This window comes from Musa acuminata, chromosome BXJ2-9 (genome assembly GCF_036884655.1).
Source record: "Musa acuminata AAA Group cultivar baxijiao chromosome BXJ2-9, Cavendish_Baxijiao_AAA, whole genome shotgun sequence".
In the NCBI taxonomy this organism is placed as follows: Eukaryota; Viridiplantae; Streptophyta; class Magnoliopsida; order Zingiberales; family Musaceae; genus Musa; species Musa acuminata.
Genome location: NC_088346.1, coordinates 2,467,061 through 2,493,795, shown reverse-complemented (window position 1 = coordinate 2,493,795; position 26,735 = coordinate 2,467,061). Strand labels below are relative to the sequence as shown.

Genomic DNA, 26,735 nt, shown 5'->3' with positions numbered 1-26,735 from the left:
CACCCTATCAAGTATTAAAGAATGCGAGATTCACTCGTCACTCAACTCATGATTGGTGCAATATTCTCAATATCAAGAATGAATCGAAGAACAATCGACTTTATGATGTTGGTGTCTACGTCTCACCCTATTGAATAGTCTTTTGGTGTTTATGTTATTTTTATTATTATTGATGTTGATGTGATAAATATACGCGATCGACTTTATGATGTTGGTGTCTCTGTCTTACCCTATCGAATAGTCTTTTTGATGTTTGTCTCACCCTATCAAATATTTTAAAGAATGAATGCAAGATTTAATCTGTACGCACAAACAAGAAAGCAAAATTCCCCATCAATTACATACAACAAATGAGACATTATAGAGTATATTTTGGATATCGCCGTATGGACACGACCCCCAACCATGTCAGTGCAAGCGCGAAACATCGGAAGAAAGATGTAGCGTCACCAAGGATTTGGGATGACTATCGTACTCCCCTTCGCATCGTCTAGGGTTGCACAAATCGGCATTGTTGCCCAAGGAGTCGACCGCTGTGCGAAGATCACGTACGGACGACCCTCAGACACCAAAATAAAAGCCTCTTACCAACATCTGGCAAGAGGGCAGAGGATTTTCCATATAGTTCCACTGACTTAATCTTTGGAGGGGTTTAAATTGAGATACCCTCCCATTCCGACCTAGGCCAGAGTGTAGGAATTCGACGGTGACGAAGATAGGCGCACTAACTGTAGAAGCGCATCCTGACTGACCCGATGAAGACCTCATCCCAGAGATTTCCTGGACATCGACAATCGAACCAAACCGTACAGGCTCCTCGGCCACGGTATAAGGTTTACAAACAAGACAAGATAGACTCGTATTTGGTCCGATATTTACCAAAAGATCTGACTAAAGTTCATTTTCGATGTGATCAAATCCGATCTTTTCTTATTTCGTGTGGTGATCACATCGATTTTATTTTTGTACTTGTATGCAAGCACATGTAAGCCCTAAATAGAAGTCATATATGATCCAGAAGTAGAAGTCGATCCAAATTAGGTCTGATTAAGAATTAAAACCCTAAATAAATTTATTCATATATGATCGAATCCAATCTTTCTTGTTATTCATTCATATCGAATCCCAATCTTTCGACACAGTATATATGTCCAAATATCTTCCATGTACTGTAACACCATAAAAAGATTAAATCTAAAGAAAGAGACCAGTGTGTGACTTCGTGGTCATGACCATAATCTAAAGAAAGAGCGCGCATAGCAGATGGAAGATGAAGCTGACAACTGAAGTATATAGTATCATTTCTCTCGGTACATGATCCCAAGGAAGAAGAGACTTCTGCTCGATATCCAACAAAATGCGACCAAACAAATAGAAGAACGGACAATTACCAGCGTAGGATTGTGGAGGAATATACAAAGATGGATGTAGTGTGTACTACGATGGTATGCTGATGGAAGAACAATCTCAAGCGACAGCGGCTGTAGGAGACGAGCATGGATGGGAGTCGTCGTCGTGGCTCCTTGGTCGAAAAGTATACTCGAAGAGGGTGAGTGCCATCTTCTGCTGCACCTGGTGGTCCGGCATGAGCTCCAGGCGGTGTCCTGCATACTTGGTGTCCTGCAGCACCGATGGTGATATCCAAATGCATGATTCAAACTTAAAAGATTTAGATTTAGATTTGGATGATGGGTAATCCCAAATGCATGATGCTAGGAAAGAGCTCAATCTATTAATGTGCTTTGATACCATAAAAAAACATGAATGATGAATACATAAGACCCCAGTGTCATGTTAGATGCGTGATTGATTACATATCATGCAACAAATGTTTCTAGTTTGATCATCTTAGCCGTTCCGTCATCATCAAATCAATACAAAAAGTATTCTTCGGACTATCCAAATATGAAAAACAATTTTAACAAACGAATTGAAAATAATTTAACACCACAGAAAGGAATTCCTCCAAAGGAACCTCTGTTAACCCTCTCTGTTTTTGAAAGATTTAACTTACCTTAGCAGAGGACTTTAACATGGAGTGAATTAGGTCGGTTCGTGTCTTCCCCTTTGGAGAAGACAGACTGATAATTCACATAATCTTTACCAATACAAGGAGCTGATAATGAATGGACTATCATTAAATAGCAGAAAAAACACTAATCATATCAAGTACTAGATGGTATTTGGACATATTTCGACGAAATGTCAGTCCTCATAATCCGGTGGGAATGACTGCTCAAACTCAGCATCCATGAGCACACCATCCATTTTATGCACAATGATTTCAGCTTTTCTGATATCAACAACTTCTGATCTAATGCCGTTCACAACCAGCGTTCCATCTAAATCTTTCCAAGCATATAATCTGAATCCTGATACAGATTCAAATGTCATCTCCTTGTGCAAAGGAATTACTTTAGATGGTATATGTTGAGGAACTGCAGAAAACCCCATTACACGAGAGACGACCGCATACGTCTCATTTAGTCTATCCTTGCTCAAGCTGTCATGGGATCTCAGTTTTAGCAAACGCCCGAAGGCCTCCTCTGACGGAACAAATATGGTAAATGCAAGATCATCGGGCAACATTGCGACCATCATGTCCCCAAGTTCCCCAAGTCCTACTCCCTCCACTGTCTTAGTGAATGTCAAGTTCCTGGGTGATCCCATGACACTGTTGCTGAGTGACACCTCAGGGAGTTCTGAATTAATTAAACAAAGCAAGCACAGAATAGGGGCAAGTAAACACATCAGATAGACTGAAATCCTTGAAAGGCATCTTCTTCTCCATTTCTTATATAATGCATCCATGAAGTCCAATGTTAGCGATATATCATGTACTTGTTTAAACAACTCTGTTTGAGAAATGTATTCTGAATTTTTCATTCAAGAGAATTGGAACTCTCTGAAACTTCTCCATCCTGATTGCTAATAACATTTGAGAATTATGCTGTTCCTCCTTGACGCTGGAAAAGTTTTCTTTAATTTATATTGGATACTATCAATACTTCTTTAATGAAGATCAAACACTTGCGTCCTTGAAGTCCACCAAAGCTTCCGAATATGTGTCAGCTTAACAGCCTTTAAATGCTTGGATTACAATGCTGAAAGTACATTGACATCAGGGTTTCCAGTTACTTTGTGCAAGATTATAGATCACATTGTAAAAACAATGTGAAAAGTATAAATATAATGACACTTCAGAAAGTTAAATGGAAAAGGAGTCTAAAAAAATGCAGAAGTGGCAAAAGCTAACAGCAACAATATCCAAAAGTATAATGCCACCTTAACAGAGATGCTATGAGAGTGAAAATACGTGCTTGAAATTACGAATAGCACTGATGAATGTCCAACAACAATCTACTTCACGGATTAGACTACTATTTAATACTGAAAGCAGAATGATAGAACAACAATGTGCATAATTACGAGAGACCAGCTAGTTAGCATCAATATTGTAGAACATATACTTGCAATGGTGGATGATTTATAGAGAATATACAGAAAGGAAAGACTATCCAAGAGCAATGGACGTACGTATAATTACCTCAGCAAATAAATTCCACAGAACAAACACAACTTTTCTTCACAATAGCCTTTCCACTTTTCATTTGCATCTGAACTACTGTATACATCATGAATCTCATGATAACACTGTGTAGTGAAAGACGCTAAGAGCTAAAAGGTGCCAAAATGCATGAGCAAAGCTAGATGATCATAAATATTAAAAATTTAAAAAATATATAATTAAGGAAAAATATGATCACAAAAATAAAAATGAGAAATTACATAGTTCTATAGTACTTTATATTTCAAATATCACCATCAAATATTAAATTACATTCATTTATAGTACCAAAGTAATATATTGTGCAAATCTAATAATAAAAATGACAAAATGAGAAAACAAAAGAAGAAGATTAACGTTAAAAATCTAACAAGAGGAGGAAGAAGCAACCAGAAAAAGAAGAGGGGAGCATGCGGATGACTGTTGGTTGGAGGGTAGCAGGTTATCAGGGAGGGGGATGGGAGGATGCAGAGAGAAGGCGAAGAGGGGTGTAGCTATCGGGGTGGAGGAGGGAGACGGGGGTTGTCATGATCGGCGCCCGCGGGAGGGAGGGGCGCGCGTGGGGAAGATGGAGGGGGAGGATGGTGTCGGGAAAGAGGGGGGAGCTGCGACGAAAGGGGGAAGAGGGAGGAAGGATCGGGGAAGGGGGGGTTTGCGATGAACTGGGGGCGGGGGTAGGGAGGAGAAGGGTGGGGGAGGATTATGTCGGGAAAGGGGGAGCTGAAGAGGGAAGGTAAAGGCCGCCGTTCGCCTATGGAGAGGAATACGCCGCCGCGGGGGTTTGTGGCTGGGGTGGCCTGAGTTCAATCGGGTGGGCGCCCGGGCCGCGACCGCATGAAGTCATGGTGAATTAGGTATCTCTCGATCGTCAGATTTAAGGAAGAGATATAACAGCAGATCTCCGAAAGCACACATTTTGATCTTTGCTAAAAGGAAGCTCAAAAAGCCATTCTTTGATCACAAATTGCTCGTCAGAGACTCCAATACCGTAGAAAAGGAAGAGGAAAGACTTACCTTTCGGACCGGTATCGACTCCAAACCGCCTCAGATCTGGAGATATAGTGATCTTCTGAAGATCAAAGCAGGAGGAGGGAGGGAAGGAGGTCTGCTTTCGACTTATAGCAGCGAGTTTGGGCGATTCGGACCACTCCCACCCAGACCGGCTGGCAGTGAAGGAGGTATAAATAGGAGGAAGATGAGGAGGCAACGGTGGTACGCTCCGAGGCGGCCGGCGGAGTGGGATCGGAGAGAAAAGGGACAGCGCTGTCAAACGTCCGAGCTTGGGCCTTGACGGGCCAGGCTAGGCCTTCAGTAACACTGGCTCGGGCCTAACGGATCACGTTCTTAGTGCCGAAGAAAGTGTCGGGAAGCGGAGACAGGAGGAAGTCACGTATAACGTCCTCGAGCGTTCTTGATCGCCGAGGAGGAAGGCGAGCTTGGTGACGAGCAGAGACGTGCTTGTTCCATTGTCTTGGAGTCACAGTTCTTGGAATTCCATGCCAATCCAGGTTTCATGTTGTGGAATCTGGTTTAACTCGGAAGGAAATGGGAATGGCCCATCAGGTGTTTGTGGAAATGGGAAACTAGGCGCCAACTTATTAAGTCGGGCGGCCTCTTTGGCTACGCGGAAATGATTTCAACAAATGACAGGTAGTTTTATCTGCTCTTTGCTTTCTTCGCTGGCTGTGTATGAGCTCAATACGTAGTATGATCGAGTGTAATGGTTTAGCGCCTATTAGCGATGAGTACGTAACAAACCGAGACGACGACGCTTCTAATGCTTGCAGGGGAGGAACTGCCAAATAAAATTCATAAAATCAAATATAAATGAGAAAATATTCAAATTTTGAACTCACCCTCTGGGCGCCAACTCATCCGCCACTCTCTCTCTCTCTCTCTCTCTATATATATATATATTGCCGCTCTTTCCATTGTCGGTTTCGGATCATTATTTCAACTTTCGTCGGAGATGGGTTTCGCTCACGAGCGATGGATGCAGGATTGGATGGGAGATGGCCGGAAATGGGTTTCAGTCGATCTCTCGCGACGACTGAAACCCATTTCCATCTCTCGGGCCATCTCCCATCCGATCCTGCATCCATCGCTCGCGAGGGTCTCGAGGGATCCCGAATCGTCGAGTGTATCCGACACTTCCCAAGCTCTTCTCTCCTCCGGGTATAGGGTTTCGTTCAAGAATGGCTCCTCCAGTGGGTTCTTGGAAGGGATCGAGCGGCGGGAGCCTGAGCTTCTCCGGGTTCCTCGCATCAGGGAGGGTGGTTCTTGGAAGAGAACGAATCGTCGCGCCCGATGGGGTTTTTGGTTCCTATGCATCGCAACTTCCTCTGTTCCCGCTAATGTTTCGTTCATGAACGGCGCTTCCGACGAGTTCTTGGAAGAGAACGAGCCACGGAGCCGGAGTTCGAACCCGACCAGGTTCTTGGAAGAGGTTTCATTTCCAAATCCCCGAGAGGATCTCGGATTCCTGCGCTTCCTAAACTTTTATTTCCTCTCTCAAGGGTTTCGTTCAAGAACGGTGCCTCCAGCGAGTTCTTGGAGGAGGTTTAAGGTGTTCTTTAATGAGTTTTTGGAAGATAACTACCCGCGAAGCCGGAGTTTCTTTAATCTACGTATGTTCTTTAAAGAAGCCGGAGTTTCCTTTTCTTTGGCTGGCCTTGCCCTCTGCAATGCCGATCACATGGTGATGTCTGTGGCCATCGTTCTGCTCTCCAGAGCCCATGGCATCGTTCAGGTAATTGTTTCTTATACTGTCTCATGAAATAATAAATCGAATTAGGGTTTTGGGTGATATAACAAAAAATTGATGATGTCAATCAACATGGTGTGGACTATAGTGTCTACATAGATTGTTAGCTTGAAATGTATGGTTGACTGATTGCTCTTTCACCATTCACCATTCACCATTCATTGGATTGCACATGTTATATGCAAAACATGTTGATGCTCACGTCAGGCAATGAGCTTCTTTACAATAAAGAAGTGTTTCTGGACTTTATCACTCTCTTGTTGACTTGCCGTTCATGTATTCTTGTTCTTGTGAGAAAGAGGTGGAAGTTACCAAAATCTTGCAGCCTCTAATGTTTGACTAATTATAACGCTGAGTCAATGTTTTAGGGAATGTTATTGTATGTTATTTGGAATCTAGCCTAACTTTGTGCGTTATTCCAAAATGAAGTTGATAATGATATGCCATGATTAACTTTTGGTCATGATTCAGCTCTAGATCCATAACGCTGAACCGACGCAGTTTAATTTGTTCCTGTTCTTTATTTCAACTATTTATGGTGAACCTGAAAACTAGTCGACTTTATTTCTTATTTCTAAGCTTTTCTGGTTATCATCTGATTGTAATTTAGATATCTTCCTAACATAGTTACTGTCCTTTGGGCACCAAATTGTCTCCTATAGTTGCAAGAGCTCGAGCGGATCAGTGGTCTTATCATATCATTATTTTAGCTTGAAAATTAATGTGGGACATGTCACTGCAGGAGAAAAATGCTCTTCTGGGAATGGAGATTTGGGAAGACTGATATGGCTTATGTAAGCAACATATCTCTAAGAAGGGCCAAGAAGAGGTTTCTGAAGATTGGCTTGAGGTACTTTCTACTCCAAGCTCTTTAAAATTTTCCATTTGACAGAAGTTTCGGTCCGTGGGAGGTTGAGGCTTTGATGTCGTGTCTTGTCAGATATTTTTGCCATGTTAAATTATTGAACCATAAATGCATTTGTTGTGGCACTTAATGATATTACTTAGTGATATTATAAGTTTTGTTTGCCAGTCAGACAATTATTCTACCTTTTACTGCCTACTCAGACACTTCAAAAGATATTTAAGCATTTCTTTGTTGGAACTCGTTGCTGTATCAAATAATAATGATAAAGAGAAATGAATGGTCTTGAGCCGGTTTACATCCATCCATGTAGGTCCCAAAGAAATTATCTGGGAAAACGATTTCTGGCCTAAATAAGTTATATTATATATGTTATAAAGAGAGGACACCTTAGTAAGATTTAGTAAGATGATTTAACTGGTGTGCTATTGCGCTTGTACCAGTATTTGGTCTGTTTTTTGCATATCGATCAGACATTCTTTCTTTTTGTATAGCTACAAGTGCTACTTGCTAGTTTGTCCCTTTCTAACTCATTAATTCTTTTGCTTTATGAACATCAGGATTAAATAGGGAACCAATTATAATGCATGCGTGAACTTGCATGGTTAACATTATATGCATATAAGAGAGAGAGAGAGAGAGAGAGAGAGAGAGAGAGAGAGAGAGGAAGCGTGGTATTCATTTTAGAGTTTTTTGTGGAGAAATCTTTCATTCTTTTCATATCTAACAAAGAACAATGCTGTCCGAGAGAGAGAGAGAGAGAGAGGAAGCGTGGTATTCATTTTAGAGTTTTTTGTGGAGAAATCTTTCATTCTTTTCATATCTAACAAAGAACAATGCTGTCCATTACAGATGCTCTTATTGTTGTCGCTTTGAAGTTGGAAATGGGTTGGAGGAGAAATAACATGGGAATTGGCAATAATGATGCATAGTGGATATAAGACACCAAAAAAAAACTCAGTCGTCTCTTTTGAGAAGCAAAGTCTAGCACTGAAGATATTGATTTGCTTAAGGTCAAGATATAAAGTAGATCTGGCGTCATCATATCTTAGGATAAACTGTTTTTTATATATTCTTTCAAAAACTGGAACACCTATGTGCTTGTCGAGAATACATATTTTATATTTTTCTTCATAAATAATATGTATGCGATTCTTATTATCTATGGTATTTGATAGTGATCTTTTACATCGTGGCAGGGGGAGTCAGCATGGCTTGGTTCGGTCCCGGGTGCGCGAGATCATCCACGTCATCGTTCGGGTGACGAGGATGGTTGTCAGGTGAGGTCAGGCTTTGGCTCCGGCTCCAAAGTCGGGAAACCCCCCCCCCCTTTGGATGGTTGTCTGCCTCTCCGTTGTTGGTCCTTGTACACAGGTCGGGGTCGGTAAAGAGGCTCCAAATTTCGACTCCTTTGAAGACTATGCGGGGTGTTCTTCGTGTCATGGCATCGAACGATAGTGTCGTACTCGGTGTCGTCCCGATCTTTACGGGATGACGTGATACTTGGTTGGCGCCGTCTCGATCTTCACGGGATGACATTGTACTTGGACGACAGTGTTGCACTCGGTTGGCGCTGTGTACCAGATCGGCACTGTCCTGATCTTCGCGGGACGACGTTGTACTCAGTCGGCGCGGTCCCGACTTTTGCGAGACGGCGTTGTACTCTGTTGGCGCTATCTCGACTCTTGCGGGACGACATTGTACTTGGTCGGCGTCATCCCGACTCTTACGGAATGGCGTCGTACTTGGTTGGCTCCGTCTTGACTTTTAGGGAACGGAGTTGGGGGGGGGTGTGATCTGGTACGTTGATCTTGACATTGAGGTGGCTGTGACTAGTGACAAGAGGACAAATTACCGAATGCACTATCAGTACTTAAAACTGCACATATGATATATGCTTTCTGGGGCTTTAGGCTTTTATGTGGAAACGTTAATATTTGTTTAACATTACAACACGATTTGTTTAACATTACAACTTTAAAGGGTTTTGGTGTCTGTAACATATTTGTTTAACTTTAATGTCTGTAACAACATTAGAACTGATGTGGTTGCTGTTTAATGACGAGGGGATTGGCTTGAGTGGGGCTTGCGGTGTAACAAGGTTTAATAGTTTTTATTACACCTGACCTAGATTGTTGTTGTTGTGCCATGATGTTTTTGTTATTGCTCTCCTGACCTAGATTTTTCCCTCAAATTTGCCTCAGTACTCTTTTCTTGTATCGATCACACAGTGAGGCGTTAGTGAAATGGGCACAGCTATACACTTCTATCACGACATTAGAAACCATTGAAGACATTGATAAGCAGACATTCTGATTTTGTTTACAAGCTCAATGTATTTTACCTTCATATTTTAATTGTGCATACTTGCACGCACATAAACACACACATATTATATATATATATATATACATATATATATATATATATATATATATATATATATATATATATATATAATCTTTGTAGGGGAATGGAGTAGAATCACAATGTTTGTATTTAAAATGTTTATAACGCTTGCGTACAAACATATTTTCTTGGCCTACCTCGGTCAATTTTCTTGGCATGCTGACACATTTTGGTGTTTTTTTCTTATGATCGTTGCAAATCCAGCTGAAATTGTTGAGACCAACTACATTAATTGCGTCCTACACTTGCACCGCAAATCATTCTTAGGCTTGCCCTGGAAGCTTCTTAGCAATCTTTAGTTGCATATACTTTCCTTGCTTTTCCCCGTACGTTTTTCTCTTCGAATGAATTTCAATGCAAAAATTCGCATCAATAGAGCGCCGACACACAACTGCTGACAAAAGAATTTCAATGCAAAAATCAGACAAATAAAATAAAATAAAGAACCGGTAGAGAAGACTGCAAATTTCATCCACGATTCGTTTGTCTACGATACCTTCGGAATTAGCATTCTATTCTCATCTTTGTACTGTTGCCTACAATTTGGCATCACTTGGGATAGCATCATCTCATCTTTTTAATGTCTGTCCTATGATAAAACGAAATCTGTCCTGGGCTGGCTTCATCAAATTACATTTTTTATGCGCTGCCGAGTTAAAGAGGACAGAACTAGTTGGAAAGTAGGCAACAAAACTAGTTTTTTTTACATTTCTACATATCGACTAGCACTGAAAACCATTATAAATTAATACTACAGACGGTATCCCCAAATGTTGCTCTCCCATGCATGCTTGCAGAAACCTGAAAAAATAAGCAATAAAAAAAAAATTACTGGTTCTTACACCAAATTACGTCAGAGACAGTAAGGCCTGACGTTTTGCAGAAACGAGGAGCAAACAAGCATATAGTCTCAAATCCTCCAGCAAGCAAAAATAATAATACCATGATTTGCAGTCTTCTCTACCGGTATGTATATATATATACATGTGTATATACATCAACAATGATAATAATACCATGGTTTGCAGTACCGGTCCGTACCGCCCGGTACGGGCGGTACATATCGGTCCACCAGACTTTCGGTACGCGGACCATATGTTACCGTTCCGACACTGTAGCAGTACTGCTACAGTGCTCGGCACGCCTGAATATACCGTTCGGTACACTTGGGTGTACCGAGCGGTATACCGTACCGTACCGGTACCGAGCCTAGGTCGAAACTCCGGTACGGTACGGTATTGCGAACCTTGAATAATACTATGACAACAACACATAATATAAAAAAATAGTGACATTGATAGTGATAGCAGTAAGAATAATTAAACACCTACCTCAAAAGGCCCATAAGATTCAACGACAATTTGGCTTTTCTTTCCTCTTAACTACCTACTCTCATGAAAAATCACCACAATTCTCAAAACCGAGGCTTATGACAGCATATGGTTTAACTATGAATGTTGGGCACACATAAAACTCATCGCCTGGTTCGGACACTGAATCACTGTTGAAACTGTCCATACAGATTCATCTCAAGGAAAATTATATAAAAGCTAAGAATATAAATAGAAACAGTAAATGCATATCATGACAGCCGTATGTGGAGATGCTTATATTGGACAAAAGTAATGCCAGAAAGAAAGATAGGGAGGGCATACCCCTTGCATATATCTCCTAAATCCGTAATTCATGCCAATAAAGTTAATTTAAATAAAAATATGCCGGAAATGGCAGGAGCAGCAGATCCGTGTGTACGGAATCAGAAATACAAAGACAAATTGCAAAAGTGCTTGAAAATGAACCCAAAAAAAGAAGAAGCAAAAAGCTCAGTGCACTAGGCAATAACAATCTAAACCCAGAAAGAATAGGAGATCAAAGGTGAGCTAAGCTATATCAAACATATAAAAAGGCAACTTATCACACTTTTTCCTCCACTTGAAATATGCTTCTTAAGTTGGCCAATTGAAATCAATTCCTTAAGTCAAGCCAGTGACATATATGTCCAGGATTTTTAACGGGATCATTTGATCCTGGTTACTATCCACACACAGAGTGTGATGACAAACTGCTGTAATGACATATTTCTAAAAAATATAGATCTTGAGAAAGCCTCTAACTCTATCATACTGATACAGTGACCTACATACATGGCGTGCATGGTGAATGAAAATGGGGCAAATACCTGTTCAACTGACATAAACCAATGGCAGTAGCCGCAAGAAGTAATACAATGATCCTAAATGACTTTGATCTTTCTTAAATGATGCATCTGAAATGACTCGTATAAACTAAACAGTGTGAGTAATGTTGAACAACCGAGACAAGTTTCAGCAGCCTATAGCTTATTTATAACAAAGCAAGACATATTCATCAACTTCACAAACAGAATCAGTGAATTACAACTTTTTTCTCAAAGAAAAAGATCTTTTGCTCAGTCGCAGCAAAAGATCTACATAGCTGGATCAAAAAAGAGTTCCTGGTAGACAAACTCTACTGCCAGTGGTGACATGTCACATGCACAAGAGTCAATTATTAGGGGCATTAAAGTCGATAGAATTCCTAAGACCATTAGATCAATCGATAATTCTAATTTATTGGACAACATGGTAGGTCGACCCTACAACTTGAAATTTCATCCAAAACAGTGAAGCCCCGTTAGCACCTATACAAACCCATCCAACCTTGGGGAGGAAGACATCCTGTCCAATGTGGTTCTCTAGGAGGGTGAAATGACCACGGTAGCTCCCCAAACCTTGCAGACAATGCATTAAATTCCTGTTCTCCCATTAGAAAATTGTACGGACGTGGGTTTGCATTTACTAGTGTTCGCTGTTGCATCCCATCACGATTTGCACGGCGCTTGATGGTGGGCAAAAAATAAAAGGCGAACTTACGGTTGGTCGTAGCCTAATCGTGATCCGGCAATCAAGAATCGGAAAGGAGGGAGGGAAACGCTACCATGGATTTCTATTTCCTACAGAACACAACAAAAACAAGAATTCACGATGCGAACTCTCAGCATCTGAGAAGGAGACGCCAAAAGGAAGATGTTAGTCGACGGAACCGCGTCTGTTTAAACTCGCTCGCTCTGACGGCACAATCACACATTTATGACAACATGAATTCCATCTTGGAAACCCACAGAACAAACAACAATCCACGAACGGAAAATTCTAGTGAAAAAAATGTCCAGTGACAAGAATCCGCGAACAAAAAACAAGATCGTTGAAGAAAATGTCTAGTGACTTACAGAATCCGCAACAAACAACAAACGGAAAATTCAAAACAGGATCAGAACCCACTTCTGAAAATTCACGAAACAAGAAACACGCACATAGAACAAGTTTCACGCCGCCAAATGGCTTCAAGAATCCGCAACCAACAACAAACGGAAAAATCATAACAGGATCAGAGTCCCCTCCTGAACGAACAATCATGAAACAAGAAACACACCCACAGAACAAGAATCACGCCGCCAAAATATCGACGAAAACAATGGCATCTGGATTCAAGCATCCGCCAAAAGATCGACAAAAACGTCTGTAGTTGGATTCAAGAATCGGAAACCAACAAGAAGCAAAGAAAATTATCACAGGATTGGAAGTGCTTCTCGAAAACCATGGAACAAGAATCAAGCTGCCAAAGATCGAATAAACCGATGATATTCTACTCCAAGAACCTACGATCAACAACTTGGAAAAGGAAAAGATACATCAGAATGACCATCACCTTTTGTGCGATCGCCTGTAACCCTCCCCACTTGTGCCTCGATCATCGCGGTGAGAAGATTCAACCACAAGACGCAAAAAGCTGAAGTGGGGCCGCGCCTTCGTAACCGCCATTGATATACATATATATATGTATATATATATGTATAAATGTATACATATATATGTATAAATGTATACATATATACATATATATGTATACATATATGTATATATATATACATATATATACATATATATACATATATATACATATATATGTATATATATACATATATATGTATATATATATATATATATAGAGAGAGAGAGAGAGAGAGAGCCTCGAGGTGAAGTTTCCGGAAGTGCGGACGCCAACGAGGAATTTAATTCAGCTGAATCGCCAATGGACTTGGACGACAGTGCTTATTACTGGGCTAGAAATGGGCCATCAGCACGCCTAATTGACCAGTCCTTTATATATATATATATATATAATTTTGTATTATACATGGTATATTCGTCTGATCCCACTACTTATTCCGTAGTCTTCTATTTTCTAAAGCAAGAGAAATGCGAAGTAAAAAAAGAAAAAGAATAAACAGAATACCCCGTGGAGACAACCCAATTCCCTAAACTGACAGAAGACGACGCCATGTCACGTATAGCCAAATGGACTTTGATATTGCAATCTACAAGTGAACATCAACCTGTCGGTCCACATAGGTAATACATATTTGCAAAAGTTCACAACAGGTTACGCACTGAAGGTTTAGCAGATACACATTTATGCCGTTCAACATGGTGCTCAATAAAACAATTCAATAAATACACAGTGAATCTAAAGGATGAAGATATGTCTTAGGATCGAGTAATAGATAAATAAACTCTCTCAAAATCATCTGCCACATGAAGCTTCATCCAACCTCATACTCAAAACAGCAGTTCCGAACATACACATCATGAGTAAACGATTAACAAAGTATTAGGATTAAATGATATGGGATCATTTTGCAACAAACGATTTGCCCGATAGTTTGCACAGGAACTGGTTTTATTAGAAAATATTAACTAGATAAAAATCACTGAAATTATCGTTCTCCAAAAGAAGAGAGATTAATTCCGAGGATCATTTTGCATTTTGATGGAGCTTCTTGGAAGACCATGAATTTTCTTCTCAAGACCCCATTAATTTACAAAAATTGCCTCAAGAAGAAGCCTTATTTTCATTGCACAGAAACCAGAGAATTATGTGAAAATGTTAAGATGGCACTTCTCTTGCAAATAACTTCTTGACCTGTACAGAAATGATGTAAAGGAAAGTAAATACATCTTGGGTCAGAACATGTATTTGTCCATGCAGATAGTATATAAGCATAAAATATTATGTTTGAGAAGTTCTAAAGAAATTGCCTGTAAGATGTTTAACAACTGTAGACTATCATGTAATGAAGGTTTCTTTGAGTCCCGGTACTCACCACTTAAAAGTAAAATCACACATGAATATTAACAATCAGCTATAAGAACATTTCTAGCAGACGATTGATATACATAAATTTAAGATACAAACATTTAAGATTGGATGTGCAGAATCGCAAAATGTAGTAGCATAAACAATAAATTACGAATGTGGCATTTGTAATTACCTGCTCCAATGTCAAGAACATAATCACATTCCATGATCCAAGACGACCAAAATTTGGAATAAATCCTTTATAAAAGGCCAAAGGTCCCTGAAAAGAAAAGATCATTGTTTCGCATTGGTTAGCTTTGTCATATCCTTATAACCATTTCACGAATATATATGCCAAAGATCAGAGTGAAATAGACCATCATATCTCTCTCTCAAGTTGATTTATTGCACATAAGTTTTTCAGTATAATTTTGCAGATACATGTACCACACATAATAAAAGAACACCTGAGACTGTCGCATTAACAGAAATATCTACAAAATAAGTTTCTTATTAACACTGATATGAATAATATATATGAGGTACATCAATCAAAAGCTTTGGAGTTATTGAACTCCGTTAAAAAAAAGGAATCCCATGTTCATGTAGGTTTTAAGCATAGATTGAATGCTGCAGATGTGACTGAAAAGAAAATCTAGTAGTTGAATCAAATGTGCTGAATTGCATGTGCTGTTTGGTAAAAGAAGCAAAAAATCAGATATTATCATGAGAAATAAACGAAATTTATAGGTAACAATTTCTTTATTTCTGTTAAAAAGGAGCAATTGAAAAAAAAAAAAAGGCAAGTGGCTCAAAATAACTAACCATGCCCTAAAAACTCTTCAAGACATTCGCCATTACTTTAATAGTTCAACCAAACGAATCGATAATTTCTTGGATTCTTCTTCAATTCTCATGGTGCTTATATACCCTTACCAAGTACAAGTTAATAGATAGCATTGCTTTGTTTAATATATCTTGCCAAAAATGAAATAGAAAACTCACAGTTTGAAGCACATGACGACCTAATTGCAGTCAGAATATTTGATGTCATTGCATAAGTTTACAAGCAGGTTTAGAAAAAATAAAAAGAAGAACACATGAGATACACCTAATATCATCATGGTAAATGTAAACCTGTATTTAAGCAGCATTTATGTAATCCATAAATTGATTATAGCATAAATTGATTGAGCCCTGCTACACCTTTATTATGCAAATCATAGGTGACTTTTGGCACCTAAAACATGGAAGTGACTAACCAGATGTTCTGTCAGATAGTGAAAAAATATGTATCTAAAAACATGGTTTCAGATATATAAAAAGAGCAAAAATCATTTAGAAAGTCTTAGAAGAACTTTGACATTTTAATTCTCAGCACCAGATCAGTGCGGTGCCATGGGAATCATGAGTAGAGCCATATGCATAAGAAAGCAACTGAATGTTGATGCCTAAACTAAAGAGGGAAAGAAGCTGAAAGCCCTCTTCTACATGTCAGCAACTGGCCAATATTAGTACATCTATCTGTCTGGAAGCTCAACTAGTACCATTAAATAGATAAGATAAACAGAATCCTACATGGAAGTCATAAATTGGAGTTCAACTTCAAATAAGACAATAAAAGAATATTCACTTATCTACCACTAGAGATATGAGATATTTTTTTTCAGATCATAATTACTGACAAAAGCTATCGGTATCACGGAAAGTACAAAAGGTAATCATGACGTACACCATGCTTCTCAACCAACCATCATTACGGTGAATTTTTCATCAAATATAACTCATCATTACTTAAAGAAAGAAAGAATAGCTACAAGTCCAGTAACAACCTACTTGATTGGTTAACTAGAGTTGGCAGGTATCATAACATTTCTATCTCCAATTTTCTCGACACTCCTGTCCAAACAACATACTACATCTACGGACAGAAGATAATGAAATTCTCTGTCTCATGAGAAGTGCATTCCAAAGTAGTCTGAGATGATATAGTAATTTCTTTGTTAGAGCCTGGCATTAGAAGCTTGATAGCGAAAAGGTCTGCAATTGACCCCCCACGCAGTTCAGACAATCCCTCTTAAAATATTATCTCATAACAATCATCTAGCACAAGAAATTACACCATAAAGGGCAAAATGAGCAGAGATGTGCTTTGATAAATATGAAAGATAAATGTAGTTACTCAGCATACTTCATTTTTCATCGTCTTGACAAAACAATCGAGTGTGCTTTTATAGGCTGAATCTCCCATCATTCTTGACTTCACCTGAAAAAAGATATTTCTACAACATCAGCCATACAAAAGGCCCTGAATATATATTTTGATTTTGTATAGTAACACAAAACCAAAGATAAGAAATTCTTAATTTGTAGCCAGCTACAAAGTATACACAACAAGCAGCCAAGCTGGTCATCATTTTACCTACAGAGTAATCTGTTTAACCAAGATACAGTTAAGGCTGGTTTAAAGTATATATAAACTAGAATACAGAATGACCATCCCATCCCTAATATTAATCTAGTTCCATGTTAAGCCTTCTTATAGGACAATGAGCTATATTTCATCCTATGATTGCATCCTCAGTGAAGAAAACAGCCCTAGATTTTGAAGTAGTTTGGTCTAAACATTTCCAATCTATCACTATCCTCAATGAGCTACCTGATTCACGATCGATAAGGGTGCTTTTATGTAAGAAGTAGCACTGGAGTTTTTGCTTTTAATAATTAGATATTGATATCCAAAGCATGCATTACAGGAAGAGCGTGCTTAAAATTTTACCAAGTATTAGAGGAGTCTTGAGGTACAACTTTGTTATACCTTCTATTAAATTATGAGCAAAGGATGCCTACAAAATTTTCTCTTAAAAATGAAACTATTCAACCAACTGTTTGTTACAAACAGATTTTTCCATTAATGGAGTCTATGATAAAAAGGTATCCGATTGAGAAACTTACCACATCAACGGGAGAACCAATACAAACAGCAAAGAAACCAGCACCCAAGCCAGATAAAAGATGAGTAAAGACGTTATCTGTGAATCCAGGGATTTTCAGAATTGTCTGAATAAAAAAGAATGCACAATTGAATTGAAAATTGATGATATAAAAAAGAAAGTGAAACATAAAAGAACGAGGAGCCCTTTGTAATGAGATATATTAAACAAGGGCTTTCACCTGTTTGACTTGATCATAACTAGCCAACTCGGCAGCATTTATGATAGCATTCCGTGCAACATTAGGACCAAGACCAGTCCAGAGCGCCCCAACTCCTTCCTGGATTGTACAAAAGCAAACATTCAGCTAGCAAATTACTTGAAATATTAGGCATTAACTTCTTGAAAGACAACCTGTCTGACTATTGTGGAGTAAGCATTCAGAGCTCCTGAATAACGTCTTGGCACACCAGGTGGAAGTTTCCCTTCAGCTTGAAGCCGTACTTTTACAAGATCAGTTGGATTTGCCACTGTTATAGCCAATGCACCTAATTGAATGGTAATAATTAAATTAGGGTGTATTGTTGTCAAGCAATGAACTGGAGCAAATACGATAAGGTCTGAGGTCTCTCAATTCTTTTATTGGCACTCTCACACTTTCACACATAACCCACCAGTAGTAAGCCCGGCAAGAATTTTCTTGGACAAAGGAATATCTCCCACAAAATTTTCACCAACATAGAAAGATTTAACCTGCGAAGAAGAAGGGCAAAATACAACTTAAATAATCACAGAATACCAAGAACATAAGAACAACTTATCAACTGACAGAAGGCTTTGAAACTTACAGGTTCATACATCCCAATCCGCAGCCCTCCAAAAACACATTGGCGGTGCAGCCCAGGTACGATACCTTTCCAAAGTGCCGTCATTCCTTCCTCCCGTGCGATAGTCGCAACAGTGCCCAGCATTCCGCTGTACTTTGGCATGGCCATAGCATCTGTAGCAGCTTTCTTCTGCAGCTGAAGTCTCACTTTTGCAGTGTCAAGAGGGATAGTGCAGAGCTGGAACAGACCCAAAACAAATAAAGACGATGAGAAAGGATGATGGCCACACAAATCTCCCATTTCTCCTGTAACGGAAATCGTTGTTTTGTGAAGCTTTTACACTCGCGTATCAGTGACAATGTATGTTCCTTCTATTTAATATCTAACAACAACGATACAACAATAACAGAAACCCTTATTTCCTAAAAAATCATCACTGATTTCAAGAAAGAAACAATGTTGGGAATTACATCTAAGGGCAAGACGATTCCAAGCATGAAGCAGAAGCAATGAACAGCATAATGGTAACAACGGTAACGGACCTCAGAATGGTGCTTACAGATACTTTAATACTAAAATATCACACTAAAATCTGCAGCGCAAAAATATCAAGAAGTCCTTGGATCCCTAAATTAGCACTATATTCAAGAAAGAGATCATATTGAGGTCGCATTTGATGGCAACCGACTGCAAGAATGAAGCAGAAGCAAACGACGAGAGATGGGTAAGTGACGGAAGAAGCGAGTCATCGCGATTACCTCCGCGAAGGACGCGGCGATTGCGCTACTAGCGAACCTTCCGGCGAAGGAGATCTCGATCTTGGAGCCGTGATCACCCATGGCGGCCGCCGGCTCACCGCGATCTTCAGGGTGGCGGAAAGATGGAGCTCGGGGATGAAGAATCGGGTCGGTAAGTGCTGAGAATGAGAAATCGGAGAGAGGGGATCCCTTCGGAAGAGGAACGAGAAAAGAAAAGACGAAGGGCGATTAATAAAGGATGGATTTGGCGTCGGAAGGCACCTCCGACGCGGAAAGGCGTAACCAAGTTGGCCACCGCACGTGCTGATGCGCATCCGAGTCATTCTTTTATTTACGCGATCAAACTGCCAGAAGATACCCGCATCTCAATTGGATAACGCTTCGTGAACTAGTGGGACCGGTTGTGGATAGGTCGAAGGTACCGTAGTGGGTAATTTTCTCCTCTCTTTTATTCGCGCTCGGCAACTTGAGAGTCGACCATACTTTCGGATCAGTGCTATGCGATTAGGATCATATATTTGTTGTTGAGCGCGACCACTTGAAGTCGAACAAATCAGCCTGATGCACAATTAGGTACATGAATCTCCATGCGAAATGAAGGGCTACACGCATGTACTTTGAACGGAACCGAGTAATAAGACCACACGTTACAAACGTCAGGTACACATGACAATGAGCTGGTTATGTCATGTGATGCTTATCAAGCATTAGATATAGTCGGATGGGTCGAATTCAAGCCCGACGTACTCGTGATTGATTGATTGATTAAGATTGCCTGATGAAGAATTAAGACACTGCTGGTTGGCATCGAGGGTGGCTCAGTCACGATCCACTTGGAAAACGCATCTTGTGCTAAAGGTCAACTTATTTCACGAACGATACTCGGAAGCGTGCTGCACGTGAAACCAGGAGCAGAAGGTTCTGGATGCCCGTGGTAGCTTCCGGGCCTCGCAACACGATGAAGCCCAAGAAGCCGACGGTGTCACGACGTCGGTTTCCCGCAACCCAAATTGCAGATACCAGAAATATCTCCGCGGGATTCCGGTTCCCATCTCTTCTTCGCCGTCGTCGTCTTCTTCCCGCTAAATAGTCGTCGATCGGACCAAAGAATGTCGCTCACTCCCTTGGGATTCGGTTCACGGCGGGGCCGCATCTTCGATCCCTTCTCCCTCGACGCCTGGGACCCTATCCAGGGCTTCCCCTTCCACACTTCCCTCTCCTTCTCTCCGGCCACCGTACCCGGCGAGGCGTCGGCCTTCGCGGCCGCTTGCGTCGACTGGAAGGAGACTCCGGAGGCGCACGTGTTCAAGGCCGACCTGCCCGGGCTGAGGAAGGAGGAGGTCAAGGTGGAGGTGGAGGACGGGCGCGTCCTCCAGATCAGCGGCGAGCGCAGCCGCGAGCACGAGGAGAAGACCGATACCTGGCACCGTGTCGAGCGGAGCAGTGGCAAGTTCCTCTGGAGGTTCCGCCTGCCGGAGAATGCCAAGGTCGAACAGGTGAACGCCGCCATGGAGAACTGCGTGCTCACCGTCACGGTGCCCAAGGAGGGGGTCAAAAAGCCTGATGTCAAGTCCATCGAGATCTCCGGTTGATTGGTAATAGTATGAGTGAAGACGTGCTTACCGTTTGCTTGAATAAGGTCATATGTTGCGCGTTCGTCCTGGTCGGGTTCTCAACGATCGTTTCACACGTGTCGAAGAAGTTCGTGATGCGTCTGTCTTCCTTTTCGTCATTGCCTGATGTGGTCTTTTGTGTAATATTGATGGAGATAAATAAATTATAAGCTAATCATATATTACAAATAATTTTTATGTTTTAATTATATTTTTGATTTAACACTGACTCGAGTCTACCATCAGAATTAGTTGGAGGCTACGAAAAAGTAGTGTGGGACGAACAACTCAAGCCTACGTCCATGTGAGGAATGGCTGGAATCTATAAATGGGTTAGCGCAGCCCAAATGGATTCAAACGTGTGCCGAGGCACGGGATCGGTGCAGCCCATTTAAGGATCACGACAGCTCACCTTAAATCAGCAGGTGCTCACACCGTATGACATTGTTGGACGCGAAACAAGCACTCATGAGCACGTGAGTTGCAATGGCCACAGCAGGGACTACCACTAGCAACTTCGCCATCCCACCGGATATGACGATGCGTGGTAGATGGGTTACTTCAGGGAGGATCTGCAAAGTAAAGAAGAGCACGTAGCACGAGTGTAAGGTTATCCTCCTCTACCCTGCAGCATTATTCATACAAGCAAGCATACATCTATCTATCTACCCACAACTAATTGGTTACATCATAAGCAATTAATTAGGTAACCCGCTAAAGGAGAAATATATCAACCCTTTTTATACCCTCGAAAACTGCGGCCACTTGAAATTAAAATCTAACAAATGTTTCGTACTCTTAACAATCGAGAAAACTGTAGCTTTCGCACACGCCTTTTCTCTCGACAGCGGAGACTGTGTGAGACACCCTCGCACTCCTGCAACACGAGCAGTGTTGGTCTTCAATATTTTATGACATCGCGAACGGCCTCACCGGTCACGAGATGCTTCCATGCCTAAAGCAACAAGGGTCTCGACCAAGTCAAAAGAAGAAACGGAAGCGAGCGGAAGCCCCGAGGCCAAGCGCAGAGATCGATAGAAGACGGACGCTTAAAGCGCGGTCACGTACGGTGAACCCCGCAGCTTGCTTCGCTCACGAGCAACCAACCCGCGAAACACTCGGAAATTGTTACCGTCCCGTCCGCGATCCACGATAAAGTTCACCGGAGTAAATAAACTATGAATAGTGCTTCAGACGGGACAAAGAAAAAAGCAACCCGTCGAAGACCGCGCCGCTAAGGGCACAGCACATTACAATAACATAAAGAAAATTTGTTGACCACCGTATCACACGAACAGCAAACTTTCATTTCGGGGTAACAAACCATATTTCATTTGACTTCATTCAGTACAGTCGAAGAGAAGCCAGTTGGTTTTACTACATTCTCCTATCCAACCATAAGAGAGATTGTAGAAACAAAGAGAGAGTCGCACAACAACAACAAAACAACGAAACGGAGCCCGTTTATTTTGTTAGACACCTGCAGCCCATTTTCTAGTGCTCTGTGCCCCCCACACACAGATAAAATAGAAGGCTGCAAAAAAGGGAGAGAATTAAGGCGGTCTTGGTGAGGGGTACACCACCGAGATGAACACAAAAGGTAAGATCTCTCCTGGTTTCTTATTGCGAAACAAACAAATCCCCACACCTTAATCCTCCGCCAAAACGGAACCACGGCTTATTGTTTCCTCACACACTACCATCCAAAACATCCCCATCAAGATTTTGGCGCTCATCCATCTCTTCCACCTTCCAAAACCCAAAACAATTTCCCAGCCGCTGCTGCTAAATTCTATATCCTTCGGTTTTCATAGCTTCTACTACGCCCTACCCTAAAACTACCCAAAAGCTACGTTACGGTAAAAAGTTGGCACTAGTACGTAGACGCTGTCAGTAGATCCACTCCTGAGGCAGTCCGACCTCATGGGCCGCACCTGCAGCGCCAGCTGCAGCGGAGACGGACGGTGAGATGTGCTGGTGGTTCTTTTTCTGGTGCGCGAGCACCGCACCGCTTCGCCCCATCAGTGCATCTGTCCATCAAAGCATACTTCGTTACATGATGGAAAAAATCGCGAAAGCTTTGCGAAGATAAATCGATCGCCTCGGAAGAGTAATTACCATGGCTGAGAACGAAGCCACCGGGGAAGCGCGGCTGAGCTGCAAGCTCCTCAAGGTTCAGGTTCAACGCTTGAACCACCCTGTCAGGAACGAGCACGGTTGAACAGCCTGTGCAAAACCACGCCATAGCAACAACAGTTTAGAGTGCGTAAAAACGAGAACCAAGAAAGACATACTTGGAGCACACAGTAAACAGACAGGAAATAAGGGCAAGACTGGCTCCGCCAACACGGAAACACAAACAGAACCATCAAACGCAAAGGGACAGCAGATTAATACCAGCTTGGTGGCCAACATATTGAAAGCTGGCAAGAAACGACAGAAAGGAATACGCGAACACAGCGACATGGGAATCCAATGATGAGATTCTGGCGGTGCGGGGCATTACCAGTCTTCTTCTTTGGCTCCAGCTTGTTGCCGGCAGTGCGGGGAAGGAAGACACCGGTGCCGGCGGACTCTTTCCGCGAGCCCGTGGTGTGGAGGAACACGGCTCTCATCCCGGATCCAGGAAGCGGTGGCGGATGTGGCTGCGGCTGCTGCGAAGGTTGCAGAGGATGTTTTCTAAGGGGCGGCCAAGCGGAGGGCGACAGATCTAAGGTCCGGCCGCACCTGCCTTCCCCATAACCCCCTCCGGTGACTCTACCTTTGCTCTGCCTCCCCCAGGCTGTCGAAAGCTGTTGCTTAATCGCTTGCTGCTGCCTCAGGTAGTAGAACTAACAAAGGACACATATCGGAGAGTGTGAGAGAGAGAATGCGGCGAATAGGTATGGATGGCAAAAGGTGTGGTCACGCTCACCTGAGCTGCCTGCAGTTGCTGATGGGTGACGTGATTAGGGGAATAGTAGCCGGCGGCGGCGGCGTTCTTCGAAATCGAGGTCACCACAGGAGTTGGTTTTTTTGGCACGCTAAGAAGCCCGACATCGTTCAGGCCCTGGTGTCGCCCAAGATCGTCGGTGGTACGGAGGCGCATCACCTGTCCTGCAGCCTCACGGAGAAGGTCGCAGGGATCCCTGATGCGCTGCTGCTGTAGCGGAGATGACGACGGCGGCGAAGAGACCAGAGAAGGTCCGTTTGGGCTCCCCTTGGTCGAGGCGGAGGACCAAGCGCACAGAGTGGACTGGGGCGAGCCGGCCATGGTCTTCAAGAAACCCCCACCAATCAGCTGATGCAAGGCCCGAAGCCTCTCAAGAATTAGTCGCTGGCGACAACTGAAGGGATTCTTTACCTTTGCGTTGTTCGCAGCTTCCGCTGCAGCAGCGGAGGCGTCTTTTTCGTCATCTTGGAGGAAGTAACGAGCCATCTGCTGCGTGAGCCCGGCCATGTAGTCCTCCTCGTCGCTCTCCTCCGTCCCGGTCACCGACTCCACAGGTGAGTCCAGATTCGCGTCCGTACCTAGGGGAAACTCGCCGGGGAAGTAAGCTCCCCCGATGCCGGCTTTACCGTCCCTTCCGCGGTTGCCTCCTCCGAGGAAGATTTCATCACACAGGAACTCGGAAGGTAGCCAAAACTCTGCATCATCCAACTCTTTGGCCATCGCACAAGACACGCTGCCGCTGCCGCCGCTTCTTCTTGGCCTGGTTGATAAGGCAGGAGAGACGGCTAAAAAGAGGAAGAAGAGAGGGGAAGGACGAGATAAGATGAGAGGGATGACAGGAGGGGCGGTGTTTGCGGGTTGCGGAAGAAACGATACCGCTTAATACTCACCACAACCACGAGAACGTGGGCCTTCTTCTCCCCTCACTCTCCTTCAAACTCGCTCGGGTTCCTTGCGAAAAAGAAAAGCCAGCGCAATTAAAGAGGAAGGAGGGCTTTGGTTACTGTCGCTCCACTCTTCGTCTTCCCCTCCCTTTTTCTCTTTCTTGAGAGCAGAGACGGAGGGAGAAGGGGGCCGAAGTATTAGAAAAGGGTGCTTGGGGAGTAGGATTGTTGAGCGATGGTAGGCAATAAAGAGTGGTGGGGCTGAGGGGCGTCCCGGTCACAGCACAACCGCAGCGCGACGCACGCACACACTCCCTCTACTTTGAGATTAAGAAATCCAGAAAAGAGACATCGAGTGGGGGCGCCCGAGAAGGAAAAAGGTGCCCAACAAACCCTATTTCGCATTCTCCTACCGCAGTGGTTGCACAGATCCGCGTCCTCCTCTCCCACCGATCCGCCATGTGTTTTCTTTCTGTCGTGTCCTAAGTCGTAGGTCGTTAAAATAAAACATCTCCAAGCAGTTTCTTCTTTTGCCCTTAAAATAAAAGACAACATTAAAACATTAACGATTCCAACATGTAGCTACTTATTGCGTCCAATACTGACATAAACTCCCATTTTAATGTCGTGGTAGAAATCCAAAACCAATGTTTTTCGTTTTCCTAGTAAAAGAAGAACCCGATCGAGAAGATTCCACCAAAAAATGAAATAATACAAACGATTTATTCTAGTCGTCAACGTAGGATGGCCCACTGCGGAGCTACCAGCTAGCCAAAACGGAAGTCGATAACTCGTCCATCCTCGCTGTCACCATCGCAGTTGCTTCAACGACCATCGCCCCTCCATTTCATTGCATGCCAGTTAGTATCATTGGCCTCGAGCAGGGTCGCATGTCGCCTTGGCAACAGGAAAGACGCAGCTATATTTGTAGATGTCGTCTTATGTTACATTCATAACCAAGTGCGAATAAAGCCAAGCGGTCATTAAAATGCGTACTGTTCTACATGTGACGAGGGCAAAATATTTCATCATATAAAAATTCACTCCATATAAAAAAATGAAAAATAGAGAACAAAAAGGGCAAAAAAAAAAGAAAAAAAAGAAAGAAAAGAAAGTAAAGCCGGTTGGTTTGGGCCAGATGGGAGAGGGAGACAAACTCCTCTCTTCCTTTCGTGTGGGCCTGCCTTCCCGGTGGTGTGGTGTCGTGGTGGTTGCCACGTAACAGTTGCCCGCCTCGCTCTCCGCCTTCGAAACGGAATCTGGAATCTCCAAGATAACGTGGCGGGTGTGGCGATTCCTTAGTATCGGCCGCGTTATTTAGTCGGGTCGGAGACGAGACGGTCTCCTGCGAGCCTCTCCCGTCGCCATCCTTGCCTCATCCCCACTCCAACCCCACAGGGGACTCCGTCTCCGTTTCCGAACTGACGGAGGATGTCGTCTCGCCTAACGGCGCCCGTCCCTTTCGGCGTAAAGGACTACTGCGGGAAACAGACCCTCGTGGGGCCCTTTCCCCGGACGTCATACCCTCCTCCATTAAATCGAGTTAATTTGCCCGTTTACCTCCGCCCCGCCCGGCCATGAAACTACACAATGATCACCTGCTGTGGGGTGTCCCATACAATGAAAACTAAAAAGTAGCAAGCGATGATGATGAAAACAATAGAAAATAGAGAGGGGAGGACGTGCCTACCCGCCGAAAAGGACGGCACGGTCTGACATGAGGACTGACGGGGAGACAGCTACGAGAGTTCGGAAACAAAAAGAATATATCTTCTATCCGGACTCCAGAGGTAAATATAAAATTGGATATCATAAAAGGGGCGCCACATCCGCTAAAATTATACGAGATGGGGAGCGTAGAATATAGTTAGAATCGAACTATGTTTGCTTTCTTAAGTATCTAATATTTAATTAATATCATTTTCATATGAAGGCAAATTATTGCTCCCATTTACGGCAAGTAAACAATGATATTTTAAATGAAAAATTGAACGGTGACCAAACGACGCGTGACGATACGATGTT

At 42.5% G+C, this 26,735-nt stretch overlaps 4 protein-coding genes and 2 long non-coding RNA genes across 11 annotated transcripts; 2 read left to right on the top strand and 4 right to left on the bottom strand.

The window, feature by feature from the left end:
- Positions 1 to 1,264: 1,264 nt before the first annotated feature.
- LOC135622432 (uncharacterized) lies at positions 1,265 to 5,078 on the bottom strand. Of its 2 annotated transcripts, XR_010491051.1 has the most exons (3): positions 4,583 to 5,078; positions 2,015 to 3,104; positions 1,265 to 1,620 (listed from the first exon to the last, which is right to left on the bottom strand). XR_010491051.1 is itself a non-coding variant. In XM_065124276.1 (2 exons), exon 2 carries the CDS (start codon positions 2,884 to 2,886, stop codon positions 2,206 to 2,208), a length of 681 nt encoding a protein of 226 aa, XP_064980348.1. In that variant the 5' UTR covers positions 2,887 to 3,104; positions 4,583 to 5,078; the 3' UTR covers positions 1,907 to 2,205. The 2 variants fall into 2 exon arrangements, 1 of the variants encoding a protein (XP_064980348.1); XM_065124276.1 differs by lacking the exon at positions 1,265 to 1,620 and having other exon boundaries at positions 1,907 to 3,104.
- Positions 5,079 to 5,626: 548 nt separating this feature from the next.
- On the top strand, positions 5,627 to 9,192 carry LOC135622435 (uncharacterized). The gene is made up of 3 exons (XR_010491054.1): positions 5,627 to 6,317; positions 7,075 to 7,182; positions 8,397 to 9,192. It is a non-coding gene; the product is annotated as an uncharacterized LOC135622435 (long non-coding RNA).
- Positions 9,193 to 9,671: 479 nt separating this feature from the next.
- LOC135622434 (uncharacterized) lies at positions 9,672 to 13,470 on the bottom strand. Of its 2 annotated transcripts, XR_010491053.1 has the most exons (3): positions 13,333 to 13,470; positions 10,103 to 10,407; positions 9,672 to 9,997 (listed from the first exon to the last, which is right to left on the bottom strand). It is a non-coding gene; the product is annotated as an uncharacterized LOC135622434 (long non-coding RNA). The 2 variants fall into 2 exon arrangements; XR_010491052.1 differs by lacking the exon at positions 13,333 to 13,470 and having other exon boundaries at positions 10,103 to 13,326.
- An 807-nt stretch (positions 13,471 to 14,277) lies between these two features.
- On the bottom strand, positions 14,278 to 19,544 carry LOC135622431 (mitochondrial uncoupling protein 1-like). The gene is made up of 9 exons (XM_065124275.1): positions 19,282 to 19,544; positions 18,545 to 18,760; positions 18,371 to 18,449; positions 18,111 to 18,244; positions 17,938 to 18,036; positions 17,719 to 17,823; positions 16,955 to 17,029; positions 14,957 to 15,043; positions 14,278 to 14,607 (listed from the first exon to the last, which is right to left on the bottom strand). Exons 1-9 carry the CDS (start codon positions 19,360 to 19,362, stop codon positions 14,572 to 14,574), a joined length of 912 nt encoding a protein of 303 aa, XP_064980347.1. The 5' UTR covers positions 19,363 to 19,544; the 3' UTR covers positions 14,278 to 14,571.
- A 644-nt stretch (positions 19,545 to 20,188) lies between these two features.
- On the top strand, positions 20,189 to 21,086 carry LOC135622433 (17.3 kDa class I heat shock protein-like). Its single transcript, XM_065124277.1, has one exon. The coding sequence runs from the start codon at positions 20,391 to 20,393 to the stop codon at positions 20,871 to 20,873; it is 483 nt and encodes a 160-aa protein (XP_064980349.1). The 5' UTR covers positions 20,189 to 20,390; the 3' UTR covers positions 20,874 to 21,086.
- Positions 21,087 to 22,180: 1,094 nt separating this feature from the next.
- Positions 22,181 to 24,963, bottom strand: LOC135622429 (uncharacterized). Of its 4 annotated transcripts, XM_065124274.1 has the most exons (6): positions 24,717 to 24,944; positions 24,238 to 24,586; positions 23,809 to 24,150; positions 23,401 to 23,725; positions 23,013 to 23,120; positions 22,181 to 22,924 (listed from the first exon to the last, which is right to left on the bottom strand). In XM_065124274.1, exons 2-6 carry the CDS (start codon positions 24,544 to 24,546, stop codon positions 22,785 to 22,787), a joined length of 1,224 nt encoding a protein of 407 aa, XP_064980346.1. In that variant the 5' UTR covers positions 24,547 to 24,586; positions 24,717 to 24,944; the 3' UTR covers positions 22,181 to 22,784. The 4 variants fall into 4 exon arrangements, with proteins under 4 accessions (XP_064980346.1, XP_064980345.1, XP_064980344.1 ...); XM_065124273.1 differs by having other exon boundaries at positions 23,809 to 24,586; positions 24,703 to 24,963; XM_065124272.1 differs by having other exon boundaries at positions 23,809 to 24,611; positions 24,717 to 24,962.
- Between the last annotated feature and the right edge of the window lie 1,772 nt (positions 24,964 to 26,735).

Bases quoted from the DNA above. Each gene is read 5' to 3' on its own strand.
- LOC135622432 (XM_065124276.1), bottom strand. From the start codon at position 2,886: ATGAAAAATTCAGAATACATTTCTCAAACAGAGTTGTTTAAACAAGTA.
- LOC135622431 (XM_065124275.1), bottom strand. From the start codon at position 19,362: ATGGGTGATCACGGCTCCAAGATCGAGATCTCCTTCGCCGGAAGGTTC. The intron at 18,450-18,544 runs GTAAGTTTCAAA...TCTTCTTCGCAG, and splicing joins GGATTGGGATGTATGAACCT to GTTAAATCTTTCTATGTTGG. The intron at 17,824-17,937 runs GTGAAAGCCCTT...TTTTTTATTCAG, and splicing joins GTTATGATCAAGTCAAACAG to ACAATTCTGAAAATCCCTGG.
- LOC135622433 (XM_065124277.1), top strand. From the start codon at position 20,391: ATGTCGCTCACTCCCTTGGGATTCGGTTCACGGCGGGGCCGCATCTTC.
- LOC135622429 (XM_065124273.1), bottom strand. From the start codon at position 24,546: ATGGCCAAAGAGTTGGATGATGCAGAGTTTTGGCTACCTTCCGAGTTC. The intron at 23,726-23,808 runs GTGAGCGTGACC...GTCCTTTGTTAG, and splicing joins AGCAACTGCAGGCAGCTCAG to TTCTACTACCTGAGGCAGCA. The intron at 22,925-23,012 runs GTAATTACTCTT...TTTGATGGACAG, and splicing joins TGGCTTCGTTCTCAGCCATG to ATGCACTGATGGGGCGAAGC.